This window comes from Mytilus edulis, chromosome 5 (assembly GCF_963676685.1).
Source record: "Mytilus edulis chromosome 5, xbMytEdul2.2, whole genome shotgun sequence".
In the NCBI taxonomy this organism is placed as follows: domain Eukaryota; kingdom Metazoa; phylum Mollusca; class Bivalvia; order Mytilida; family Mytilidae; genus Mytilus; species Mytilus edulis.
This window is the reverse complement of record NC_092348.1, coordinates 93,027,389-93,055,232: the sequence shown is the minus strand read 5'-3', so window position 1 is coordinate 93,055,232 and position 27,844 is coordinate 93,027,389. Positions and strand designations below refer to the sequence as shown.

General features: G+C 33.1%; 2 protein-coding genes across 2 annotated transcripts in view; both read left to right on the top strand.

The window, feature by feature from the left end:
• Window positions 1-27,844, top strand: part of LOC139525559 (tRNA-dihydrouridine(20) synthase [NAD(P)+]-like) — a 627,966-nt gene that overhangs the window by 120,230 nt on the left and 479,892 nt on the right. The window lies entirely within an intron of this gene.
• Window positions 12,632-13,039, top strand: LOC139525321 (uncharacterized). The gene has a single exon (XM_071320525.1). It carries the CDS (start codon window positions 12,632-12,634, stop codon window positions 13,037-13,039), a length of 408 nt encoding a protein of 135 aa, XP_071176626.1.

Below are 27,844 nucleotides of genomic sequence, written 5' to 3'. Positions count from 1 at the left end.
AGTAATTTTTATTTTCTTCTCAGGTTTTATTTGGCTAGTAAGAACTAATTTTAAACTCAGTCAGTATATAATGGAAGAGATTTTATTCAAAACTTTTTTTCTGTGTAAAAACATGTGTGAAATCTGTTTAAAATTTCATCTTTACAGCTATTTTCCTAACGTATGTAGTTTAAAAGTTTGGTTGGCTTGTTTGCTTTGTTTGTATAAATGTTTGCTCAAGCATTCAATAACATCATACACGCTGAAACGCAACCTATCTGTTGATTAGAATTATAAAACTTAATTAAAATGCATGAGCAAACAGTTATAAAAACAAAGCAAGCAAGCCAATCAAACCTTTAAACTACATGCTTTAGGAAAATAGTTGTAAGTAATTTTTAATAGTTTACAATATAGTTTGTAATGAGTATCAAAATCTGCAGCAGACAGGTTACTTTTTCTTTACGTTTTTTTTTTGTTGTTGTTGTTTTTTTTGTTTCTGGTGTTTCAATAGCAAATATTTGCCACTGAACATTTAGCCAAACAATCAATCTATTTTAAGTAGGTTAAATAGAATAAGTGTTTTTTTGGGGTTATTGATTTCAGCCGCTCGCTCCATTATTGCAAATTTAATTTATAAAAAGGAATCTCATTTGCATAGTCAAAACATCAGATGTGCGTCATAATCAGAACACTATGTTACCAAGTCAAATGCATGCTTGTCAATAAAAAAGAATATGGTGATAGTTTTGAGCCGGTGAATATATTAAAGCGAACGTTTTGGTAAGAATAATTCATCGATTAATGAAATTTAAAATTAATAAAGAAACAATACACATGTGACAGATAATACATTAATCATACTCTTGAGGGAAAAACAGATGATTATTTTTTGATTATTTTTTTTGTTATTCGATAAATTTTTAATGAACTTAGTTCGATAACAAATAAATATGATATCAGAGTAGTTTTCATTCTTAATAAAATGTAATTTTACCGAGTATGTTTGCTCCAGGGATTTGTTTCCTTTTTTAGATTTTATTGACGACGACTCAGTGCCGTGAGGAATAAGTTGAAAATAATCATTGAATTTTAACAGACATCATAAAAATTTGAATGCTTCGACTCGTAATCAGTGATTTCAAAGAACGTAATGAAAAAATAATTTTAAATATTTTATAAATTCCTGTATTGTAATTTATCACAACTCATCTAATATAAATGTTAAAATGAATTTAAATTGTTAAATTTCAACACCTTGATAATATTTTTGGTGTAATTATTCAAGTATTTTCTATAATTTTTCTTGTTAAAAATTTCACAAGGGAACTTACTTTAACTAAATCAACAAAGACATACACTTGGTGGGAACAGTTTTCAGTCAAGATTTGGATATTTCAGACTGACAGTTTCACACGGTAAACCGTTATGATAGAGTATCCGACAAAAGAGACGATTTTTCGTTTCCTATTTTTAATTTTCCCTTTTTAGGGCGATGATTTCTTTCTTTCCCCTTTTCACGGTATATATATTTCACATCTTGTTCGCTATGCCAGTGTTTGAAGTTGCGTTTTAGATTCCAATGAACTTAGTTTATGTACGATTAAGTCGGAGAATTCGTTACTAAGTTGATTAAAAATTTTGCAAAATGTTTCTTCTATGCATATGAATTGTAAGAAAGTTTGGCAGCATCTGTATAAATCTTATTCATTTACGGTGATGTTATTTATAAAGACCGTAAACCTAGATATGATCCATGTAAACTCATTGATCACTTGATTAAACTTATTTTTATAGGTTATTAATTTAAGACCGAAGTGAAAACTTCCAATTTTGTTTTTATCGATACTAACATTGATTTTAATTTGATAAATCAGAACATAACTCAATATATATTGCTATATATATATATATATATATATGCGTTTCTCAGAGTGCTGATGACGTCTTCACGTTAAAGTATTCATTAAAGAAATGAATTTCTCACGCTCATCGCGATGTTAAAATCATATTGATATATCCAACAATCAGTTGATCCCCTATTGTTCAGTTTTTAAATATTTTTTTTTTATGTCAAACAGAGTTAAAAGCAAGTATAGTACACGTGTTATATATCATAAAATAAAACATAATCAAAACCACAGAGTTGTTGTTATTGAACATTTTTACTTAAAAGTTTCCGTTAATCATTCGTTACTAATTTTAAAAGTAATATAGTGTTTTTTCTTTTCTTTTTCTTTTAAGTGTTTAAATTATAAGGGAATTGTCTTGAACTATAGTTTATCACGTGACACTCTTAAAATATCGTTTATAACGTTTGATTTTTTTTGTTTTATGTATAAATTTCTCATATTAGTTCTAAAACAACATTAAATCGTTGGAAAATCAAACACGAAAATTCCATAGAAATTACTCACAGTTGTATGAAATTTCTATCAAAATGATTGTGTCGATATATATTTACATACAATGTGTAGATTCGATATTAAAAGCAATGTACTCTATGGAAGGTCGGCACTGAAGTAGTATCTCCTCCATGACAGTCTTGCACATTAAAAATCAATTTTAAATAAAAGACATTGTTATTTTCAATGTTTGGTACAGATTGGCTATCACTGTACACATCAGTTCAACATAGAAGTTGTCTGAACCCTAATCTAGGGGGGGGGGGAGGAAACAGAGAACTCTTTTTGTCAGAAAACACTGTCAAACATCCAAACATACTACCCACACTGATTTGTGTCCACACTTGTATATAAGTGTATATTTCAAAGGAATTTCAAGCACAAAATTAAAAACAAATCAAAACACACCTAAAGGCAACGTATACAGTATTTTTTTCAAAAGTGCTTGATGTATACTTCTACGCAATAATATAATATGACTTAAACCTGTGCGCCGTAGAATTCATGTGAGTGCGTGTTATTGTCTGTTTTACAAGCATTACCATGGTATGATCATTTTTGTTTCTTAGTTTGGATTCTAAATCTAAAACACTAGACGTTAAACACATAACAATCAATCAATCAATCAATCAACCAATCAAATGTTTTAAGCCTCTGTCACACCTTAACGGATAACTTTTTTTTCAATCCGTTAGACGTCCGTCCATATTCGTTTCATGTCCGTTTATCGTATGCTCTATCCGTCGACGACCGTTCTGTCGGGTGCAAAATTTTGAGCATGTTCAAAACTTTGAATGGACGTCCAACGGATGAAGTGTCAGTTGAACGTCCGGTAGGCGTCCGTTTTGTACGGTAGTCGTCCGTTTCGTTTCCGTTTTGTATCCGTTATATATCCGTTGGAGGTCAGGTAAACAAATTCACCAACGGACATCTACCGGACGCTTAACGGATAAAATGGATGTTAAACAAATGTGAAACAGACTTCTACCGTACGTATAACGGATTTCTATCGGACGTATAACGGATAAAACGGATGATGAACGGATCTGAAACGAATAAATACCAAATGAAAATTTCGCGTCAGAAATGCCAATTATTGTTATGCCAGATTTCTTGAGTGTCATGAATTCTTATTATTCATAATCTATCTAAGAGTGAGGGCACGTCTTCACTTTCAAGCAGCTCTTATTTAGCCAAGACACTACCCTTTGGCGGCATTTTAAAGAACAAACCAAAACCAGTTACATAAACACTTTTTGAATATTTATGCGATTTACATGCATAATTATTGTAGCCTTTAATTTTTCCGTATATCTTGTTCATCCGTTTTATCCGATACGCCTTCGTTATGTGTCCGTTTTATGCAGTACTCGTCCGTTGGATGTACGTTCGACATCCGTTCTGTCCGTTACGTTCCCGTTTCTCGTACGTTGAATATCCGGTGTGTTATTTATGCATTCGTTAAGCGTCCGTTTTATTTGGTTCATAATCAACGAACTCCCAACGGATAACAATTTTGTCAACGGACAACTTTTATCTTTTATCCGTTAGTCGTCCGTTCGTGCTATCCGGTAAGGTGTGACCACAGCTTACATACAAAAACAACAATATGGGAGTAACAAATTATATTTACTTTTTCAGAACCGACAAATGAATAATCAAGTAAATGAATGTTAGTTTCGAACGATGAAGTATTTAAAGGACAGAAGCACGGAATTAAGTACACGCAGACATAATTATCATCATTAAAATCACTTCCTAGATTAAATGCGATACAATTTTCATTTAGAACTCTCTAATGATATAATTTTCATGATCACTGTCGATTTGTTTTAGATGTGATGTATATTTAATATAAGCTGAGTCATGACAAACCCGTTTATAGATTCCTCATAGGAATCTTGTGCAAACCATATATAGAACTGCATATATAGTCCTCATAAAACATGTTGTGAAGATCATGCAGATGGCGCCACTTCAAAGAATATCACAACGGATTTGGAAAATTCTGCTCTGTTGCCATGGAAACAAACATAATATAGTTCGGCAACATTATATTCCTTTTAAGTGTTTACAAAGTAGAAACACGCCCTTTATGTTCAATGATATTTTATAAACTCTTTTGTTTAACGGTTTCTTTTTAAACTTTAATTGTTTTTTTTAAACTATATTTACATAAAAGACTTATATAATTAGTACCTTTGCAACAACATTACCAGACTTGAAACCGCTGCATTTGTTTGCACCTGTCCTAAGTCAGAACCTGATGTTAAGGGGTTGTCGTTTGTACTGAGATATGGTTCATAATTGAGTGTTTCTCGATTTTTATGCCCCATCTATGGGCATTATGTTTTCTGGTCTGTGCGTCCGTTCGTTCGTCCGTTCGTCCGTCTGTCTCTCCCGCAAGTTTAAAGTTTTTGGTCGAGGTAGTTGTTGATGAAGTTGAAGTCCAATCAACTTGAAACTTAGTACACATGTTCCCTGTGATATTATCTTTCTTATTTAATGCAAAATTAGAGATTTTATCCCATTTTCACGGTCCACTGGACATAGAAAATGATGGTGCGGATGGGGCATCCGTGTACTATGGACACATTCTTGTTTTTTAACTACACTAGACCGTTGTTTTCCTGTTTGAATGGTTTTACACTAGTAATTTTTGGGGCCCTTTATAGCTTGCTGTTCCGGCTCCTGGTTGAAGACCGTACTTTGACCTATACTTGTTTCCTTTTACAAATTGTGACTCGGATGGAGAGTTGTCTCTTTGGCAGACATCTTCTTATATATATTAACCTGTTTGAATGATATATTACAATGCAAAAAACTTTCAGCACAAGCACTGTTTAATTATAAATTTATTTTTTAACATGCCATTCCTTATTTAACTAATTTATTAAATCTGTTAATTTTACATTCTCTTCGTGTGGAAATTACCGTTTATATTATAACATATTTTTAAAGCCAAGAGTTTTCGGTTTGAAAAATATACATTTGACTATTCCGTAAATAACCCACCTGTTTATTTGTTTATTGGGGGAAACATTATCAATCTTAATCATTTGTTCTCAAATTGCTATTGTTAATACTTGAAATATTTGGTGACTGTCATACGAAGCCCTACTGACTGATTTACTAATTTGTTTTATTTAATAGATCCATTGATTCCCAGACGTCAAGTAAACATACACCATTCAATCTATCTCTATAAAAAAATATTAAAATCAAATTGGTATTTAAAGTTAGTAAGGCCTTTAAGGTAATTACAGTAACAAAATATTGCAAGTTTTAACAAACAGTAAAAATAAATTATTTATTTAAAAATAAGATTAGATTTTAGATTGATTACTACCCGGGAATACAACCACTACACCGGAGACCAAATGACAAGAGTAATAATACAAGGGCACAGCACGACCTTAAACAATGAGAATAAAAACAAAAACTTAACCATATTACAAACAATAAAAAAAAATCAAAAAAAATACGTCAGACGTCACAACCTCAGACTACAGACTCATAAAGCATATGACAGGGTTAATAAACAAAATTGTAGGCCTCCGAAAGTTTACTTAAAACATAGAAAACATACATTGCACAAGGTGCGCAATAGATTCCACGATAGGTAGAGGTGCGTTTAGGATCCATTTGGAGCTAAACATTGCGGAAGATTGACAACTTGTACCGTTATTAGATAATAAACCCACATTTATCGATTAGACTGTTGATTTCCCTGTTTGAAAGGTTTTAAACTAGTCATTTTGGGGTCCTTTATAGCTTGCTGTTCGGTGTGAGCCAAGGCTCCGTGTTGAAGATCGTACTTTGACCTAAAATGGTTTACTTTTATAAATTGTGGTGACTTAGATGTAGAGTTGTCTCATTGGCACTCATATCACACCTTTTTTTCTATCTATCTACAATGTTAAAGACTTTTACAATGCCTTCCCAGGACAGTCATGAAGAGGGGAACTAAGTGTTGTATATCAGTTAATTTAACAGCTATGTGGGAAAAGTTACAACAATGACACACCCGTTTAAAGCAAGAATGGAGAGGTATTTTAAAAATCGGAGTTACATAAACTGGACAGAGCACCGCGATGTTTTAAAGAGAGAACCAACAAGCAAACCAGCACAATTTGATAATATAATCATTGAAGAGAAAATGGAAATTGATATACCAGTGAAAAAAAATTAACTTGGTGAAAAAAGGAAGCAAGCTCAAAATGGTAAATCAGCTGGTAAAAGGTAACTCTTTCCGAATTATTCAGGGCTATTTCAATGAAATGTATGAAGGAGGGTTACGGAAGGAAAGTTTAATAATGGAATGTGGGTCATTTTTCCGTATGTGTCTATTACCATTATGTAAAACTATCTAAAATGGTTATTAGTTGTAGGGATATTTTGAAAGTCCCTTCCTACCCTCCACATATATTTTAATGGAATAGCCCTCAGGAAAACTTACAACTTCTGCTAGTAAAACTTTAATTTTGTCTTCAAACTGACGTTTAATTTCAGCAACTTTCTTGTCATGCTCTTCTGACGAGGAGGCAATTCGGACAGTCTATACAAAGAGAAAACTTGTGTCGCGTCCGTCTATAGAGACATGTATAATCATCTATCAGAAAACACTTGTTAGACGTCCGTTTATAGAGACATATATATAGAGATTAATACATGGCCTTTTCCATATCAGCCTGGGTATCATCCCGAGACCCCCATATCAGCCCGAGACGGAAGTTATTCGTTAGAAAACTGTCGGCATATTCGGATGATCAGGTAATGTCAGACGTAATCCTATCACGGTCCGCTCTAGATGAAGATATCGCATTGCAAACGGCTTTGTCTGATCTCAGTCGTATTGTATTCTGTAATTGTCGGGACTCTGACTTGGGTTTCATTGACGAATTTTGTATTAATAACGGGACTGTTCCGAAACGGTTTCGGCAAAGACGGTTCACAATCGATAAGAACTGGATGCGATCTGGACTTAATCGGCAGAAAGAACTGCAATGAAAAAATTCTCCAGATCATTTCCGTTCCCCAGGACACCGTCCAGAAAACACAGAACATTGTTAGGATTTTGATCCGATACAGCAGAATCTGTCACGACATAGTCACGTTTGTAATCCGTCTAGACAAAATCGGCTGAGTTTCCCCGAATGTAACGGGACGCACCTAATGCGGGGTTCACACATTGCCGATTATTGCTCCCGTTTGAGATCAGACAGCGATACGACACGAAAAGTGAAAAAGTCGGATTAGTATCCTCAATTATCTGGAATGTCCTATTATTGTCTAAACGCAGTCGTTTTAGTTCGTAACAGATTCCTACTGGTCGGGAAGGGTCTGAATAGTTCGGCAAAGCACCCCGACAGTTAGGTGCGTCCCGTAACATTCGGGGAAACTCAGCCGATTTTGTCTAGTCGGATTACAATCGTGCCTATGTCGTGGCAGATTCTGCTGTATCGGATCGAATTCCTAACAATGTTCTGTGTATTCGGGACGGTGTCCTGTGGAACGGGAATGATCTGGAGAAGTCCCGACAATAACAGAATACAATACGACTGAGACCAGACAAAGCCGTTTGCAATGCGATAGAGCAGACCGTGATAGGATTACGTTCCGACAGTACCTGATCATCCCGATTATGCCGACAGTTTTCGAACGGATAACTTCCGTCAGCGTCGGTTCACTGTCTTGTCACTATCTGATCTCTGTCGGATTACATTCGGTAGAATCGGGACGCAGTCGTGACAGACTCGGTCGAATTTTACCTGGCGAAAGATACAAATCGAATTTCAATCCACGATTCACAGGATCTTGATCAGACTTTTGACAAATTTTAATCGGGAATTGTCCTGTCAAGGACGGCAGTAAAAATCCTGAACGTGTGACCCCAGCTTAACTGGCGGGGTACTCCGCCGAACTATCCGGACCATTCCCGACCCGTAGGAATCTGTTACGAACTTAAACGACTGCATACAGACAATGATAGGACATTCCAGATATCCGATATTTTCACTTTTCGTGTCTTATCGCTGTCTCACCTCAAACGGGAGCAATAATCGACAATGTGTGAACGCCGTATTAACAAGCTAAATCTGAAAAAAAGTTCTTTTGAAAGCAAGGATCTTATCATTTGAGAAGCTTACTATTACCGAAGAAAAAAAGAATAAACAAAATTACAATCGTGCCTATGTCGTGGCAGATTCTGCTGTATCGGATCGAATTCCTAACAATGTTCTGTGTATTCGGGACGGTGTCCTGTGGAACGGGAATGATCTGGAGAAGTCCCGACAATAACAGAATACAATACGACTGAGACCAGACAAAGCCGTTTGCAATGCGATAGAGCAGACCGTGATAGGATTACGTTCCGACAGTACCTGATCATCCCGATTATGCCGACAGTTTTCGAACGGATAACTTCCGTCAGCGTCGGTTCACTGTCTTGTCACTATCTGATCTCTGTCGGATTACATTCGGTAGAATCGGGACGCAGTCGTGACAGACTCGGTCGAATTTTACCTGGCGAAAGATACAAATCGAATTTCAATCCACGATTCACAGGATCTTGATCAGACTTTTGACAAATTTTAATCGGGAATTGTCCTGTCAAGGACGGCAGTAAAAATCCTGAACGTGTGACCCCAGCTTAACTGGCGGGGTACTCCGCCGAACTATCCGGACCATTCCCGACCCGTAGGAATCTGTTACGAACTTAAACGACTGCATACAGACAATGATAGGACATTCCAGATATCCGATATTTTCACTTTTCGTGTCTTATCGCTGTCTCACCTCAAACGGGAGCAATAATCGACAATGTGTGAACGCCGTATTAACAAGCTAAATCTGAAAAAAAGTTCTTTTGAAAGCAAGGATCTTATCATTTGAGAAGCTTACTATTACCGAAGAAAAAAAGAATAAACAAAGTGGAATCAATACATTATTTTCTTGAAAATAAAAAAATATTCTATATTCTTCGTTTTAACCAATTGTCTCTATCTATGTATCCGTAGGCGTCAAAAACCGGAAGACAAAAAAAGACCATATAAGTTATCTGTTTATCGTTCTCTTCCTATGAAGGAAATTACACAATTTGCATTCATTTTATGTTTACGTTGATCGAGATAAGCGTAGATTAGTTTTTGCAGACAATCACTGAAATTTTTGAATCGCAAAATATATACGTTTACAACAAATTTATTAATGCATTTTTATATTTCATATTTTATGTGGATAGTTTCTGCCTACCCTTCCTGAGCATATGAGATCATCCCCTTTGTTTGGTAGTGTTCGTGTTGTTCTGTATTTAGTTTTCTTTCTTGTGTTTGGTATACTGTTCTTTGGTCGTTATTCGATTTTTGCAATGACATTATGAGATCGTTAACGACTTACGAAATTCATTATTCCTATAGTATCTTTCGTTTCTCTAATGAGATATCATATTCATTCGTTCATTATTTATTCTCAAAAACTTTAAGAATTTTATTGAAACTTTGTAGTTGATGACATAATATGTAGATGTAAACATTTACAAGAATTTTTTACAAGTTGACTTTTGTAGAAGAGATGGGTCTTTGAACTTGGGAGTCTACTGATATTATGTTTGCTCAGTAACAATGTAGGGGCGTGGGTATATGACCTTGCCCACAAGGATATCTTTTCTTCATTACTTTACATTTTCTAAATATTGTTTTTGAAGAAATTTTGGGAGATTTTCGTTTTCTATATGAGGTTGTCTGTTTAATACAAAACTCAGAATTCATGGAATGCTAATTGATTGCCATTGATACAACTTTCCATCAGAGACCAAATGGTTTAGAGGATTATACTTTTAACATCATCATACTTTACTATTATTGTTTCATGAAATTTATGAAATGCGCATTTTGAACTCGTTTAACTGCACCTCAACATCTAAAAAAGGCATATAATGAAATAAAAATCAAGTGCATTGAAGAAATGCATTTTTCTCTAAAAAATCGTCCTTGTATTTTCCAATCTTTATAGATTTGAGCTGTTCTGTTGAATGTCAGGCCAAAGAAAAAAATGAATGCTTCTTTTTGTTATTTCTCTTGGGTTTAAAAGCGTCAGTGGTCGTGCGCGCATTTAAATATGAAGCGCTACCGCTTCGTTTACGCTTTTAAACACCCCAAAATATTACAAAAGAAGCATTCGATTCTTAGATGTTGTTTAAAGTTGTAAGTTCCAATAAGGCAAACAAAAATAAGTATGCGTGGTTCCAGTTACATCTTAAACAAAATTAGGATAGGTAGGTAGGGAATTTTATTTTTCATTGAGTCTATGGGAGCAACATTCTGACTTTAACAGTGCTTAATGGAAAAAAATTAATAGTAATAAGTTAGGCTATTATTAAGACTAAAAAGTAGGATATGTAGGGTAACTGGAAACACAAATATATTTTTATTTTGGCCTTAGGTGAAGAAGATCAATATTGTACTAATTAACAACCGACATTTTATAATGACTAGAACACACCCGCGAAATCGCGGGCATTCAGAGCGTAGTTTAAAGTATCAGTATGTAAAGTGTTGTTGGAAGAATTTTGTTAAATACAGAATGACTGGAGAATTTCAGTAAAAGTATCATAAGTCATAGGTTATTGGGGACAGGAAAATGTTTTTTTTTACCCTCCACCTTTATTTCCAAAGTTCCCAATTTTTGGTTTTCTATCAATTTCAATATGAACATACATTTAGTATGTTATGAACATTTATTTAAGTAAGGAGCCTGTAATTCAGTGGTTGTCGTTTGTTTATGTGTTACATATTTGTTTTTCGTTCATTTTTTGTACATAAATTTGGCCGCTAGTTTTCTTGTTTGCATTGTTTTACATTGTCATTTCGGGGCCTTTGCTCTTTGTTGAAGGCCGTACGGTAACCTATAATTGTTAATTTCTGTGTCATTTTAGTCTCTTGTGGAGAGTTGTCTCAACATGGCAACCATACCACATCTTCTTTTTATTTTGTAATCAATGAATTTTGTAAAAGATTTAATGACTGGAGAATTTCAGAAAAAGTATCAAAAGTTCACATGAATAATTTTAGCGCTTATCTGTATATTATTAACATTCATTACTATATAAATAAAGCGTATTTACTATCAATTCTAAGTTTACTAATCGATCCATGGTGATCATTGATGTAGTATACAGACCCTCTCTATTTAATAAACTCTGTGACTGCCGTGGATAATAAACTTGAAAATGATAGCAGATAAAATTCTGAAAATACACTTTATTCGTAGTATATGTATGTTCAAAGTATACAGAAAAACGCAAACCGGAAGTCTAATTTGACTTAAAATTTCGTACAATGACGGGACAATACCCGGATGCCTTTTTTCTCGTTTTTCTCCTAAAATAACTCAATCTGAATAATCATATGAATGGATGACAAATGCGACTATGCACTGTACCTATAGGACACAGAGGCGTGTTGATTAATTTATTGTGGAAAGAAGAGAAGCGACACCAAAAATGAGGTCTTCTCGTTTAATAATATAGATGACACCGGAAGTAATATATTCTTCAATATATCATTATACCATGATCTTATATACTCAGCGTTTTAAAATATATAATCATCATCAGTTCATGAACTCTATATTCCCAATTAACTGGGTGTATCCCCTGATACCAGCTTTATCATACCTTACAATAATTGTTTGTTACAGCCAATACCGACATTTAAGACCTTGTTTACGTGTGTTGTCTATAAACATAAAGAGTTAATTATCATTTCAAAGGAAGGTGTACTTATCTTGTTTTGTTAAAAAAATTATTATATATAAATATATATATATAGGTATGGCAAGGCACAACAAATACCTTATTGTAATGTTAGAGGAAAAAATAAATACTTAAAACCTTATATATAAGCCAATTGCAAAATAAAATATTAATATTTATGCCAGTGACAAACAAATATTTTATAGTTATGCCAGTGCAATAAATATCTTATAGTTATATCAGTGGCAACATAACTAAGAGGTACTATGGCACATACACTTTCAGGCTGCAAGGTTGCTCTGACACAGGGAAGGTATCGATGGCGGCACGACAAGGTCCTAAAACATCTAGCAGAGATCCTTGATATTGAGAGAAAAAAGAAGAGACCATCAAAACAGAGGCAAAGCAGATCAGATTCGTTAGAGAGGGAGATACGGGACATGCAACAAAGTCAAAACAGCACTTCATCTTTGACAAGGACAGTGAATGGAACATGAGAGCTGACATTGAAAAGAAGCTTTTGTTTCAAGAATGCGTACAGACAACCCTACGCCCAGACATTGTAGTTTGGTCACAGTCGTCAAAGATGATAGTTGCAATAGAACTGACAGTTCCTTGGGAAGAGAGATGTGAAGAGGCATACCAGCGGAAAAAGCAAAAGTACACAGAGCTGATGACAACATGTAGAGAGAGAGGTTGGAAAGCGTGGCTGTTCCCAGTAGAAGTAGGCTGCAGAGGTTTTCCTGCACAGTCAGTATGGAGGATGCTACAGGCAATGGGAATAGTTGGAAAGGCACGAAAGACAGCAGTAAGACAGCTAGGGGAAGCAGCAGAGCGTTCATCTTGCTGGTTATGGTATCGCCGAGATGATCTGAGCTGGAAGCCGAGTGCTGATGAGTAGAGGTTTGGCCACCTCTACTGACCCGCCAACCGGAGGATGTTATGGTACAGGGTCGAAACATCTGGTGAGGGTTGGAACCATCTGAAGACACCAAAGCATCGGCAGAGAGCGACAGGGATTCAGAGATGAAGGAAGATGAGCAGTCAAGAGAATATGACAGCAGAAAAGCAGAATACCACCATTTGTAAGTAATAATCATACCAGTAAAAAAACATCTATGATTTTATATACTCAGCGTTTTAAAATATATAATCATCATTAGTACATGAACTCTATATTCCCAATTAACTGGGTGTATCCCCTGATACCAGCTTTATCATACCTTACAATAATTGTTTGTTACAGCCAATACCGACATTTAAGACCTTGTTTACGTGTGTTGTCTATAAACATAAAGAGTTAATTATCATTTCAAAGGATGGTACTTATCTTGTTTTGTTAAAAAAAAAACCTCAAATATATGTAGGTATGGCAATGGCACAACAAATACCTTATAGTAATGTTAGAGGAAAAAATAAATAATTTATACCTTATATTTAAGGTGGTACCTAACACTACAGGGAGATAACTCTGTAAAGTCAGTTAAACGTTTTAATTACGTTGTGTTGTAAAAGGAATATTAAGCTTCTCAATGATCAAAAATTGGTGTTTGTCAAATTGCTATATAACCAGTGTAATTTTTCTGACAGAACGGTTGGTTCAAATTTTTTAAAATATAAATATTTTATGAAAATTAAACGAGCCAAATTAATTTTAGTGAAAGTGTTGGGTACCACCTTAAGCCAATTGCAAAATAAAATATTAATATTTATGCCAGTGACAAACAAATATTTTATAGTTATGCCAGTGCAATAAATATCTTATAGTTATACAAGAGTGCACACACTGAAATGTCTCTCCTGCTTTACTGACAATTGATTTTATATTGAAAGCCTCAAAATTAAAGGTTTTACAAACATTGCATGTAATTAAAAGTGGGCAAACCAGGATGACACCAGGTTGAATATATTTTTATCAAATGTTGGCATAGGTTGAAGACACCATTAATTTGGTGTCATCCTGGTTTGCCCACTTTTAATTACATGCATATGTAAACATAAGGGGAATTGTTGTTTTAACAATTATAGTTTATTTCTGAATAATAGTCATAATTTTTACCTTTTATTTACCTGTAAATTTTTATAAATGATACAATATTTCGCTATTAAATCAATGAAAATGTGCGAAAATATTTTTCGCTCAACAACTTCAGTAACAACTTCATTCACTTTAGGAATTAGGGGCCAAAAAAAGGGCCCAAATAAGCAAATTTCGTGATTTTCGCACAATAACTTTAGAATAAATAAACTGAAATCTATGAAATTTTAATATAAGGTTTATGGCCACAAAAGGAAGATTGGGATTGATTTTGGAAGTTTTGGTCCCAACAGTTTAGGAATAAGTGGCCAAAAAAGTCCCAAATAAGCATTTGTCTTGGTTTTTGCACAATAACTTTAGTATAAGTAAATAGAAATCTACGAAATTTTAACACAAGGTTTATGACCACAAAAGGAAGGTTGGGATGGATTTAAGGAGTTTTTGTCCCAACAGTTTAGGAATTAGGGTCCAAAAGGGTCCAAAATTAAACTTTGTTTTATTTCATCAAAAAATGAATTATTGTGGTTCTTTGGTATGCCAAATCTAAAAGTGTACATAGATTCTAAATTTTTGGTCCTGTTTTCAAATTGGTCTACATTAAGGTCTAAAGGGTCCAAAATTAAACTTAGTTTGATTTTAACCAAAATTGAATTCCGGGGGTTCTTTGATATGCTGAATCTCAACATGTACTTAGATTTTTTTTATTATGGGCCCAGTTTTCAAGTTGGTCCAAATCCGGGTATAAAATTAAAGTTTGTTTGATTTCAACAAAAATTGAATATATAGGGTTCTTCAATATGCTGAATTAAACCATGTATTCAGATTTTTAATATTTTGGCCCAGTTATCAAATTGGTTCACTTTGAGGTCTAAAATTGAACATTATTTAATTTAATCAAAAATTAAATTCTTTGGGTTCTATGATATGCTAAATCTAACCATGTATTTAGATTTTGGATATTGGACCATAATAGGTAAATGTCAAATTTAAAAGTTTTAAGTTTTTAAGTTTAAGTTCTTAGACCACATTCATTCTGTGTCAGAAACCTATGTTGTGTCAACTATTTATTCCCTATGTAATGCACTTATAAACTTTGATTCATATATTATATTAATTATGTTTTCAATAAAACATAACTTTTATTGCAGTATTTATATCATGAAAATCATTCAGAAAATGATAAATTGTGAAGACACTTTTATTACTGAATGTCATTGTTTTGTCTTTAGTTGTATGTTAAATGAAAATATTGAATTGATATCAAATTATTGAGAGAAAACCTATTTGATTTATTTATAATTTTTCTTTAAAAATCATAATAAAAAAGACGTAAATATAGTAAGAAAACACTGATAAACAATATACCTAAGTTGGAACAGACTATACAATTGTATGCTCATTAAACCTTTTGTCTTTTTTGTTTTCTTTGCTACTAGATAATTGGTAGAATTAAAAGTGGGCAAACCAGGAGTAAACCATTTCATTTGTGCAAAAATGTTCATTATTTTTTGTATCTATTATGAAGCATTCCTCAACAAGCAACAAAATATACAAATATACCATGATACTTCAACACAAACTTTTTTTAATCAAATGATTTTTTGAAAATAAAATGTAAAATGAATATTAAATAAAATGATTTTTGATTCATTTGAAAGCCACAGTGAACACCCCGATTATTATTATTTTTCCTTTAAAAATACATGGATACAAGTAAATCTTCGGCTTTTATAATCCCGCCGATTATTATAAATACTAAAATCTTCGACTTTTCAAAAGCCGAAGATTTTGAAAAGCCGAAAATTTCGAAAAGCCGAAGATTTTGAAAAGCCGAAGATTTTGAAAAGCCGTAGATTTTGAAAAGCCGAAGATTTTGAAAAGCCGAAGATTTTAGAATTTATAATAATCTGCGGGATTATAAAAGCCGAAGATTTATTTGTATCCATGTATTTTTAAAGGAAAAAAAATAATAATCGGGGGGTTCACTGTGGCTTTCCATACTTTAGACATACACAACAACATATATTATTACATAAACAAGTGTGGACACAGATGAGTGTGGATAGTATGTTTTGATGTTTGACAGTTACTTATGACAAAAGGGAGTTCTATGTTTTCCTATATGGTGTTATTAACGGCGTTGCACGATGACAACCAACTTGAGCATTAGGAGTATTGTTTATTCAATATTTAGTTTTTATGTTCAAGATGGGCATGGAAGAGACAGTAATTACATTAGTTACCAAAAGATTATGATCGAATATGTTCCACATCTTTGATTTTTGATTCACTTTGTAGATAGGAGAGCAACACATAATAGGTTCATTTTTTAGTTATATCAGTGGCAACATAACTAAATCATAGTTTTGATAGCGGCAAGAGAAATAACTTATGGCAAAAACTAATTTATTATAGTTATTTCAGTGACACAACAAAACCTCATCTTTAAACAAACATATTAGTAAAGGTTACCTTATTAAGAATCACTCTGATTCAAACAAAAAATTCTCTGAAACTGATATTATCAAGATGCTTGATTTCTTGATTGACAACATATTTGTTACGTTCGGAGGACGTGTTTTTCAACAGACTGTCGGCATTCCAATGGGAACAAACTGTGCCCCTCTACTCGCCGACTTGTTTCTTTATTATTATGAGGCTGACTTCATGCAGGAACTTCTTAGGAAGAAAGATAAGAAGTTAGCAATATCCTTTAACTCTACTTTCCGCTATATAGATGATGTTCTTTCACTAAACAATTCAAAATTTGGTGACTATGTGGAACGCATCTATCCAATCGAACTAGAGATAAAGGATACTACAGATACAGTTAAGTCGGCTTCATATCTTGACTTACATCTAGAAATTGACAATGAGGGTCGGTTGAAAACAAAACTTTACGACAAAAGAGATGATTTCAGCTTTCCAATTGTGAACTTTCCATTTCTAAGTAGCAACATTCCAGCAGCACCTGCATACGGGGTATATATCTCCCAATTGATACGATATTCCCGTGCTTGCATTTCCTATCATGATTTTCTTGATAGAGGTTTGCTGCTCACAAGGAAGCTATTAAACCAAGAGTTCCAAATGGTGAAGTTGAAATCATCCCTTCGTAAATTTTACGGACGCCATCACGAGTTGGTTGACCGTTATGGAATAACCGTTTCACAAATGATATCGGATATGTTCCTTACGTCGTAACTACAATCCCCTTCCCTTTCATGAATATGACCTACCGAATTAGACTGTTTGCCGGATTTGTAGTCACTTAAGCAACACGACGGGTGCCACATGTGGAGCAGGATCTGCTTACCCTTCCGGAGAACCTGAGATCACCCCTAGTTTTTGGTGGGGTTCGTGTTGTTTTTTCTTTAGTTTTCTATATTGTGTCCTGTGTACTATTGTTTTTCTGTTTGTCTTTTTTATTTTTAGCCATGGCGTTGTCAGTTTGTTTTAGATTTATGAGTTTGACTGTCCCTTTGGTATCTTTCGTCCCTCTTTTATTAAAGTTGTAATGAAATCTTACAATATTGTTTACATTGGCGCATATATCGAATTTTTCATCAACAAATTCAAACAGAACTAAAGGAGTCGGGACATCAAGGCTCGGTTTTTTCCCAAGAAAATAAGATATTTGACAACTATTCGCACATATATAAATGAAAATCGTATCAATTATGTAATGCTATGTACCGTTTTCATGCAAACGATGAAAAATACAAAATTTCCTGTGAGACTTCTGTTTATAGAGCAGATATTATGGCACTGTTTATAACAAAGTTTCCTGTGAGACTTATGTTAGAGCAGATATTATGGCATTGTTTATAACAAAGTTTCCTGTGGGACTTCTGTTAGGGCAGATATTATGGCACTGTTTATAACAAAGTAGATGTTTTTTATGTAACATGACGTCATACAGATTAGGGATTTGAAAGCCTTTGCATGTGCAAAAGTGACTGCAATCGATGACGTGACGTCATACAGATTAAAGGTGTGATAAAGCTTTTGCAACCGTGCTGATATCGATATCATCACGGGTGGCTGATACAGCACGCTTGCCAAATTATGATTGTATTACACATACAATTTATCTGTATTTACTACTAAGTATATAATAAAAGGTTATATCCTAGGTATACTTCTATGCCTGTCGGTTTTTTTTTTGGTGTATATCTCGTCTTATTTTTTTTTTATATGACCACCTTTAATAAGTTTTTAGTGTTAGCTTACATTTTTACTTCTGTTCTCGTAATATGAACAACAAAATTATTTTGTAAAAAATATTTCCGTACTCCTAACAATCAACTTATTTAATAAAAAGTTACATGTATGTGCACATGTACGCTATTTTATCGCTTAACGGCATTTCGTTCCAGGTTATGTTTGTCTTTTTAACTTTGTCTTGCAAATTGTATTTATACTGTGTCATATTACAAATTTATTCGTTCATTGTATGTTTACTTGTTTTGTAAATATTTCAGTATTTTGATCGAGTAAAGCCATTTCAATTGATATTTTATAGTGTGTCTTTCTGTGTTGTAATGCTGAGCTGCTGTTTCAGGTTAGGGTAAAGTTTGGTGCCTATTAAAACGATTAAACTTGCTGCATTTGCTTGCACCTATCCTAAGTCAGGAACCTGTTGTTCAATGGTTGTCGTTTTTGTATGTGGTTCATAAGTATTTCTCGTTTTTTATATAGATTAGACCGTAAATTTTCCTGTTTGAATTGTTTTGCACTAGTGGTTTTGGGGCTTTTTTTTAGCTAGTTGTTAGGTGTGGGCCAAGGGAATTGTTAAAGGCCGTATTTTGATCTTTCATGGTTCACCTTTTACAAATTGTGACTTGGATGGAGAGTTGTCTCATTGCCACTCATACCACATCTTCTTATATCTATCTGATTGCTTCCATTACTTATCTATTTGATACCCATAACTCAGTTAAAAAGATTCAGTTTTGTATTTGATAGATATTTTGAGAATGGAAATGGAGAATGTGTCAAAGAGACAACAACCCGACCAAAGAGCAGAAAACCTGATAATTCTTATATTTTGTTCGATAAATTCTGGATGTCTTTTGTTTTCATCCTTTCCGATTTTAAGATTCGCAAATTTATGCTAATATTAAATTCACCAATAATCATAAAGACAATACGTAAAGTATAAACTTCTCTAGTCATTCTTCTATAGTGATAATCTCTCTGAAAGTAGACAATCTACATGGAACAAATGTATGTAGATATTGATTTTAAGAATATCATGGGAGTTCTGTACATTTGTTAATCCTTATCCATTCTATCGAAATGTTTCTACTTTTCTATAAAATGACGTATCTACATGAACATTATTATCTTCCATGAAAAAAAGTGAACAAAAGCATAGTTACAATTAACACTTTACAGAATTGACGCTGGTTATTTTTTGACTGATTATACGGCAATTAAGTTGCTACACCTGTCTGATGATCACTTTACCGAGCTGATCAGCATCACACAGATTATCATCATTAAAAGGATGTACTTCTTTGAACAGGTAAGCTACATTTCATATTCTTATTTAGCTTGAATCGAACTGTCAATTTAATATATCTAGTTTTTCAATACTTCTAAATTTTAATAATCATAAATTAATATTAAAATATGTCTTAATTTCCCCTTTATTATTTGTTTAATTCTAAGTTTATGCATTCTATCGATAGATTGTCATCAGTTATTTTCATAGGTTTTTTTTCATTCATACTTTTTTATATAATGTAATATATTTCTCTGTTTATAACAGCTTTTTCAATAAAGTAGACTAAATAAATCCAAGTTCTATACAGCCGGAGTGCCAGAAGGTGATCTCGTACAAATTAACCGTTTTGAGGGAATTGAATTTATATTTTTGACTGTTCATTGGCGTTCATCATAAAGCAGTTACTGATTCTGTATTAGTATATAAATTATTATACATAACTTTTGTTATGTCAGATAATGTAAATTAATTAATCTTTTAATTTAAGTCTAAATTATTATTTTTGAGAGACCTCCTTTTGGCACAAAGGTTTACCCCTCTGGTAAATTTGAATAAAAAAATCAGTCTTTTGCTTGGAATAAATATGTCATTACACCATGTAAACAGAATGGATGATACGATTCATATAATTTTGTTTCACACTACATTTGCGCGCATTACCATAACAGTTGTGCGTAATTTTGAAATCATGAAAGCTGTGCACAGCTTTTTGTAATGCGCGCATGTGTACGAACGAGGTAGTGGACTTTGGATACAGATCAGGATAAATCTGTTTTATTGTGCATATATAAATAAGCATAACGTTAAAACGTGACAAATCTTCTCCATTTTGGTATATTCCGGAATATTTTCATCAGATACCCTGTTTTCTTTTTCTCACATCTCTGTGCAACAGCTGATGTATCAAGCTCCACGTTTGGGAACAGAATAATATTCCCTCTGTCATATTCACAATTAAGGAACATGTATGCTTTAAGCGATAACGAAATTTCTAATGAATACTTATAAAAAGTAAAATATATAATTTAAAATGATGAATATATTAAGAATTAATAATTATCGACAAATTTATTATGGATTATCTTTATATTTACCAGCTTTACTTGTACTTCTGTTAGGGCAGATATTATGGCATTGTTTATATCAAAGTTTCCTGTGAGAATTCTATTACAGCAGATATTATGGCACTATTTATAACAAAGTTTCCTGTGAGACTTATGTTAGAGCAGATATTATGGCGTTGTTTATAACAAAGTTTCCTGTGAGACTTATGTTAGAGCAGATATTATGGCATTGTTTATAATAAAGTTTCCTGTGAGACTTATGTTAGGGCAGATATTATGGCATTGTTTATAACAAAGTTTCCTGTGAGACTTCTGTTAGAGCAGATATTATGGCATTGTTTATAACAAAGTTTCCTGTGAGAATTCTGTTAGAGCAGATATTATGGCATTGTTTATAACAAAATTTCCTCTGAGACTTCTGTTAGAGCAGATATTATGGCATTGTTAATAACAAAGTTTCTTGTGAGACTTCTATTAGAGCAGATATTATGGCATTGTTTATAATAAAGTCTCCTGTGAGACTTCTTTTAGGGCAGATATTATGGCGCTGTTTATAACAAAGTTTCCTGTGAGACTTATGTTAGAGCAGATATTATGGCAATGTTTATAATAAAGTTTCCTGTGAGACTTCTGTTAGGGCAGATTTTATGGCATTGGTTATATCAAAGTTTCCTGTGAGACTTCTGTTAGAGCAGATATTATGGCATTGTTTATAACAAAGTTTCCTGTGAGACTTCTGTTAGAGCAGATATTATGGCATTGTTTATATCAAAGTTTCCTGTGAGACTTCTATTACAGCAGATATTATGGCACTGTTTATAACAAAGTTTCCTGTGAGACTTATGTTAGAGCAGATATTATGGCATTGTTTATAACAAAGTTTCCTGTGAGAATTCTGTTAGAGCAGATATTATGGCATTGTTTATAACAAAGTTTCCTGTGAGACTTATGTTAGAGCAGATATTATGGCATTGTTTATAACAAAAATTCCTGTGAGACTTCTGTTAGGGCAGATATTATGGCACTGTTTATAACCAAGTTTCCTGTGAGAATTCTGTCAGAGCAGATATTATGGCATTGTTTATAACAAAGTTTCCTGTGAAACTTCTGTTAGAGCAGATATTATAGCATTGTTTATACAAAGCTTCCTGTGAGATATCTGTTAGAGCAGATATTATGGCATTGTTTATAACAAAGCTTCCTGTGAGACTTCTGTTAGAGCAGATATTATGGCATTGTAAATAACAAAGTTTCCTGTGAGACTTCTGTTAGAGCAGATATTATGGCATTGTTTATAACAAAGTTTCCTGTGAGACTTCTGTTAAAGCAGATATTATGGCATTGTTAATAACAAAGTTTCTTGTGAGACTTCTGTTAGAGCAGATATTATGGCTTGTTTATAATACAGTTTCCTGTGATACTTCTGTTAGGGCAGATATTATGGCGCTGTTTATAACAAAGTTTCCTATGAGACTTCTGTTAGAGCAGATATTATGGCATTGTTTATAACAAAGTTTCTTGTGAGACTTCTGTTAGAGCAGATATTATGGCATTGTTTATAATAAAGTTTCCTGTGAGACTTCTTTTAGGGCAGATATTATGGCGCTGTTTATAACAAAGTTTCCTGTGAGACTTATGTTAGAGCAGATATTATGGCATTGTTTATAATAAAGTTTCCTGTGAGACTTCTGTTAGGGTAGATATTATGGCATTGTTTATAACAAAGTTTCCTTTGAGAATTCTGTTAGAGCAGATATTATGGCACTGTTTATAACAAAGTTTCCTGTGAGAATTATGTCAGAGCAGATATTATGGCACTGTTTATAAAAAAAAATCCTGTGAGACTTCTGTTAGAGCAGATATCATGGCACTGTTTATAACTAAGTTTCCTGTGAGACTTCTGTTAGAGCAGATATTATGGCATTGTTAATAACAAAACTTCCTGTGATACTTCTGTCAGAGCAGATATTATGGCATTGTTAATAACAAAGTTTCCTGTGAGAATTATGTCAGAGCAGATATTATGGCATTGTTTATAACAAAGTTTCCTGTGAGACTTCTGTTAGAGCAGATATTATGGCGCTGTTTATAACAAAGTTTCCTGTGAGACTTCTGTTAAAGCAGATTTTATGGCACTGTTTATAACAAAGTTTCCGCGGGGAATTATGTTAGGCGGAATACATATACGATGACAGAAAGTTTTTTTAGTAATACTATTTTTATTATAAAGAATTTTGAATAGTGATTTATAACGTCATACAGAATATACCTGTGAACGTTTTACATACACATGATATATTTATTAGTTCTTATAAAGCGAATTTCACGTGCGTAAATCTTGTATAAATCGCGTGACATAGCTTTGATAGATGCTTCAAAAAATATCAAAGATACCAGACGGACGTTTCGTCTACAAAAGACTCACCAATGCCGCTCGTTTAAAAAATGAAAAAGGCAAAGATAAAGTACGAAGAAAATTTAGTACTAAACAATCAGAAAGGGTTTACCAAATACAGCTGATATCATCTCTTCCTGGGTATCAGGGTATATCAGGGTATATCATCTCAGAGTTTCGAGTAGTTCAAAGATTTGTAAACAGTTTAATTTCAATAAGGTTTAAAGAAAGTTTGTTATATCGAAAAAAAAAAAACAATAAAGGAACAACAAGGTACCTAAAAACAGAATCCAGCTATCTGTTTACAACAACTTCGTATGAAAAAAAAATCGTGTATGTTGTTTCACACCAGATTTTAATTGCGTAAATGTATCCACCATTATTTTCATATATATAGCCTTAATCTGATGATTTATATATGTGTGTGGATCATGCCTAGTTCAGGTGAAGTTACAGTCTGTCGATCATTAAAGGGAAACAAATGTACTAACAACATATAATTTGGAAGATTGATCCATGGATTTGAAATTGGTTATTCGATGATTTTATTTGTAATAAGATTTAATATAAAAAAAGGAAGATGTGGTATGATTGCCAACGAGACAACTCTCCACATGAGATCAAATGACACAGACATTAACAGCTATGTATCACCATACGGCCTTCAACAATGAGTCCATACAGCGTAGTCAGCTATAAAAAAAAATGTTTTCAACAATTTTTTAGTGCTTTCTATACAACTGTTTATATATATTTAACAAACACAATCAGATATATTCCATAAAGTTAAAGAGATAAATGCAATATTTTCTTTCGATTATTAGTTCAAGTTGAACAATCCAAGGTTATATGCAAAATTTATCCTAAAGTTTTGATCTTTAAAAATATGATTGCCAATGAGAAAACTACCCACATGAGTCTGAAGATGACACAGAATTAACAACTATAATAGGTCGCCATGTGACTTTCAACAATGAGTAAAACACATACCGCACAGTCAGCTATAAAACGCCACAAAAGCTATTCAACCGAGAAAACTAACAGCCTGATTTATGTACTAATAATGATGTACGAATAAGAATAATAATTTTAGATTAAACTTAAATAAATGCCCGAAACAGGGCGTGGTTGTCACGTCACGTTATTCTTGCGAGAAAAAACCCTCATTTATTTTTTTCTCGTTAGATTTATGTGTGTTGCACGTTTGTTAGTGTGTCCGTTGCACTATTTAAATCCCCTGAATACATGCAATTGTACAGTGTGTCTATGCCTTGAGATGTTTCTTACATTCAACATAGTGTTCTTGTAGCCCGTCGGTCAGGCTTTTAAAAAAAAATTGTTTTCCTTTGATCAAGCTTTTAATTTATTTCGCAAATGGATTCCTTGATAAATACCTTTTGCTATTATTTTTGTTGTTTTAGTTTGGTCGTTATGGATTTGATACTAGTAGAAGTTTGAGATTGTTCGGTTATTGATATGATATTAGATAAAACTATGTTAGTTATAGATATAGATTTAGTTTCATAGTATTATAAAAATGAACTTGGTTTTATATTTTATGGATGTTATCTTATAGTTTCATTCTTTTTCCATTGTTTCATTCAATCTTTAATGTCTATATCATGTTTCAATTCGCCGTTTCAGAATCTAATGCATCCTGGGTAATATTTTTAAAAGCGTACCAAAGCGTTTTGATTGGTTAAAAATGCCATAAACAATGGAAATTTAACCAATGACGTGACGTTATTTTCACTTTGGGGTACGAACAATGAAATTACCCATGATGCATTAGATTCTGAAACGGCCAATTAACAAACTGTTCTAGCTTTCTCGTATCAGGTTAAAGCTTTATGAAGGCTTTTGTAAACAAAGATCTTAATCCGACATAAACTCCGATAAGCTTATATGGATCATATTCACTTGAGAAACTTTAACATACAATTCTGCGTTTCAAAAACTATATTTGATTTGATATAGGTAGCAGATATGTCTCAATAAGTAATAAAAAAGCATACGAGTTCTCTGACGCAGGGCTCAATTAATGATTGTCAACTTTGTATATTTTTGATGATGATATGTCAAAAAGGCACTTTAGAGATAAGTTATATAAATCTCCATTGTTTGGTATTCCTTCCTTGTCTACGAATATAGTTCCTTTTAATTAGAGTGTATTTTTCCTTTATTTTTTTTTCTTTCCCTTTCTCACTCATTTTTTAAATTTGTTTGGGTGGAAATGAAAGAAGAGAGGTGAAATAAATTTTTGCATGTTGTATTTTAACTGATTTTGATATGGAATGAGTGATTAGGCCAAGTGCAAAAAGGTAATATTTACAGTTTTCGTAACATCTCTTGACTTGTCAATAGGGGTATGGATGTGTATTGGCTAAATTTGTAAAAGTGATTGCTTCAATCTTTCTGAATTTTGGATATATATTTGGACTAGGACTATACATTACACACACACAAAATTTGACAAAAGTGCATGGTGCAATTTTTTTAATGATGCAAAAGGTTATAAAGAACTGATAGATGATTTAATTGTGGTCTGTGGACAACTGAATATGCCATTGGAAGGTTGTTTGATATATGCATAGCAATAGTAATTTCTTACAGTCTCAGAAAGACTTTGACTTGTCATTTCAACTAAAAAATTGCATACATTTCATGGCTTCTCCCTACTTTTATGTCAGTATAGACAAGAACAAGATGCAAAATAACTTTATGTATTACGCCTATATTTAACTTTTAGAAACAAATGTGATAAAATGAACGTTACCAATTTTAGTGACCCAGAAAAGCATTTCGAAAATTGTCAGTTTATTTTCGCTTTGTGAGTTTGAATGTCCCTTTGATTGATTTGGCGTCTATTATAATGTCTCTTCAGTGATGCTCGAGGCTAAAAGTTTTTAAAATTGAAAATATCTTCAAACGTTAAAATCAGGTAAAACCAAAAACGTTTAAGCCATACCCAGACAAGGGACCAGAGCTATGCAAGATTGAAATGAAGATTTTAATTTTATTTAAACAACCCAATTAATACCAACTGTAAAACGGATTTACATTTTTATAGTTTTATCTTAATTAGATATCCGCTTGACTCCACAAATTCATAACTAAACTAAAAAATTCATCACAAATAGGTCTCTAGATTCTGATTAATTTTCTTTTATGTTCGGAAAGAAGCAATTTCAATAATTTAATCATCCACACTGTTGATTCGAAGAGAACGTTTAATTAGTCATATAATACTTTAAAAGTAACACTAAATATGAATGTTTATATATTGGAAAGGCACTTTTTATAAAGAAAATCACAATTTTTATCCAAATCTTCTGAAATATACTTCTATTGAACTATTGCCTTCCTGTACTCTAAAGTCGCCGACAGTACTTTTGTATGTAATAACCTTAACTATAACACCTCTCCTTAGAAATTCGACCACCACACAGTTTGAAAAGAAAAATCCTGATTGAATAGAATGAAAATAAACGTGAAAGATAGTATTAAGCGATTTTGAACGAAAAATCTAAATACGCCAAACCGTATGACAACTGGTGAGACAAACTTCATTAAACAAATGGGAACGCATGGAAATGTATTGTACCGCTATTTTAGGAAATTTTCCTTTCATCTTTCTGACCGGTAATTTCCTTTTCTCAGCACACCAGAGTGGTCTGAAAAATGATCACTAGAAAGTGAGGGCGCACGTGCCCGTTGTCAATGAAATAAACAATGTCGTCATAGGTAAAATAGCAATAAATAGATTATCATTGGTCATTTCAACTCGATTGCTTTACCCACTCGCCGAACCGGCTCAAGTGATAAAATCAATCTCGTTGGGAAAAAACAACGACAATCTATAATTTTCTCATGGTTGTCGCCTCGTGTGTATTTCTTGCATGGATAGATATTTCTCGTAACACAATAAAATGCCATAAAAATACACCCAACCTAAAAATTGAAGTTTAGCATTAAAATATTCAAGCACTGGTTTTCAAAAAGCAGTTACCAAAAATCATTCAGAATTGTAAAGCAAAATACCAGAAAAAGAAGAAATTTCAGCTGTGAGGTAACACTGAATAGAAGCGACACGTAGTTGTAATTATATGTGTTGCCCTCATACGAGGAATGAAAATAGCTCTTAAATTGATCAACAGGGGGCCAATTCTCTTCTATGAAACAAGGAATTAATATAGCTCTTAACTTCTATCATACCAGGAATTAAAACAGCTCCTAAATTGACCAACCGAGGTTCTAATCTGGTCTAAATAGGTAGGGAATTCCATACTTGTCCAACCTTAAACCGGAAAGTTAGTTTACAAAAAGTTGTCCAGAAAACTGGAATTATTTGCATTGTTTTTTTTATAACAAAGTCTCGAATGAAGAGAGTGAATATAATTCATCCAGGGATATTTTTGAAAAGTTATCTATATGTTTTTTTTTTTTTGCAATTCAAAGAGATATGATATATATAGTATTAAGAAATGTTGAGAAACTGATAATGTAATAGGAGATCAGCCATGACTAATCAGAAGTAAAGGGAAATGAAAATTATATTGTATAAAAAATATATACATTTTCTATTTATACAATGCAAAACTGAGAACCAATTATGTTTGCTATACTTCTATCATATTTCGATATGAACATGAATTGCCTGATCAGCTGTGTCACTAGCAGGTATAACATTTAATAAT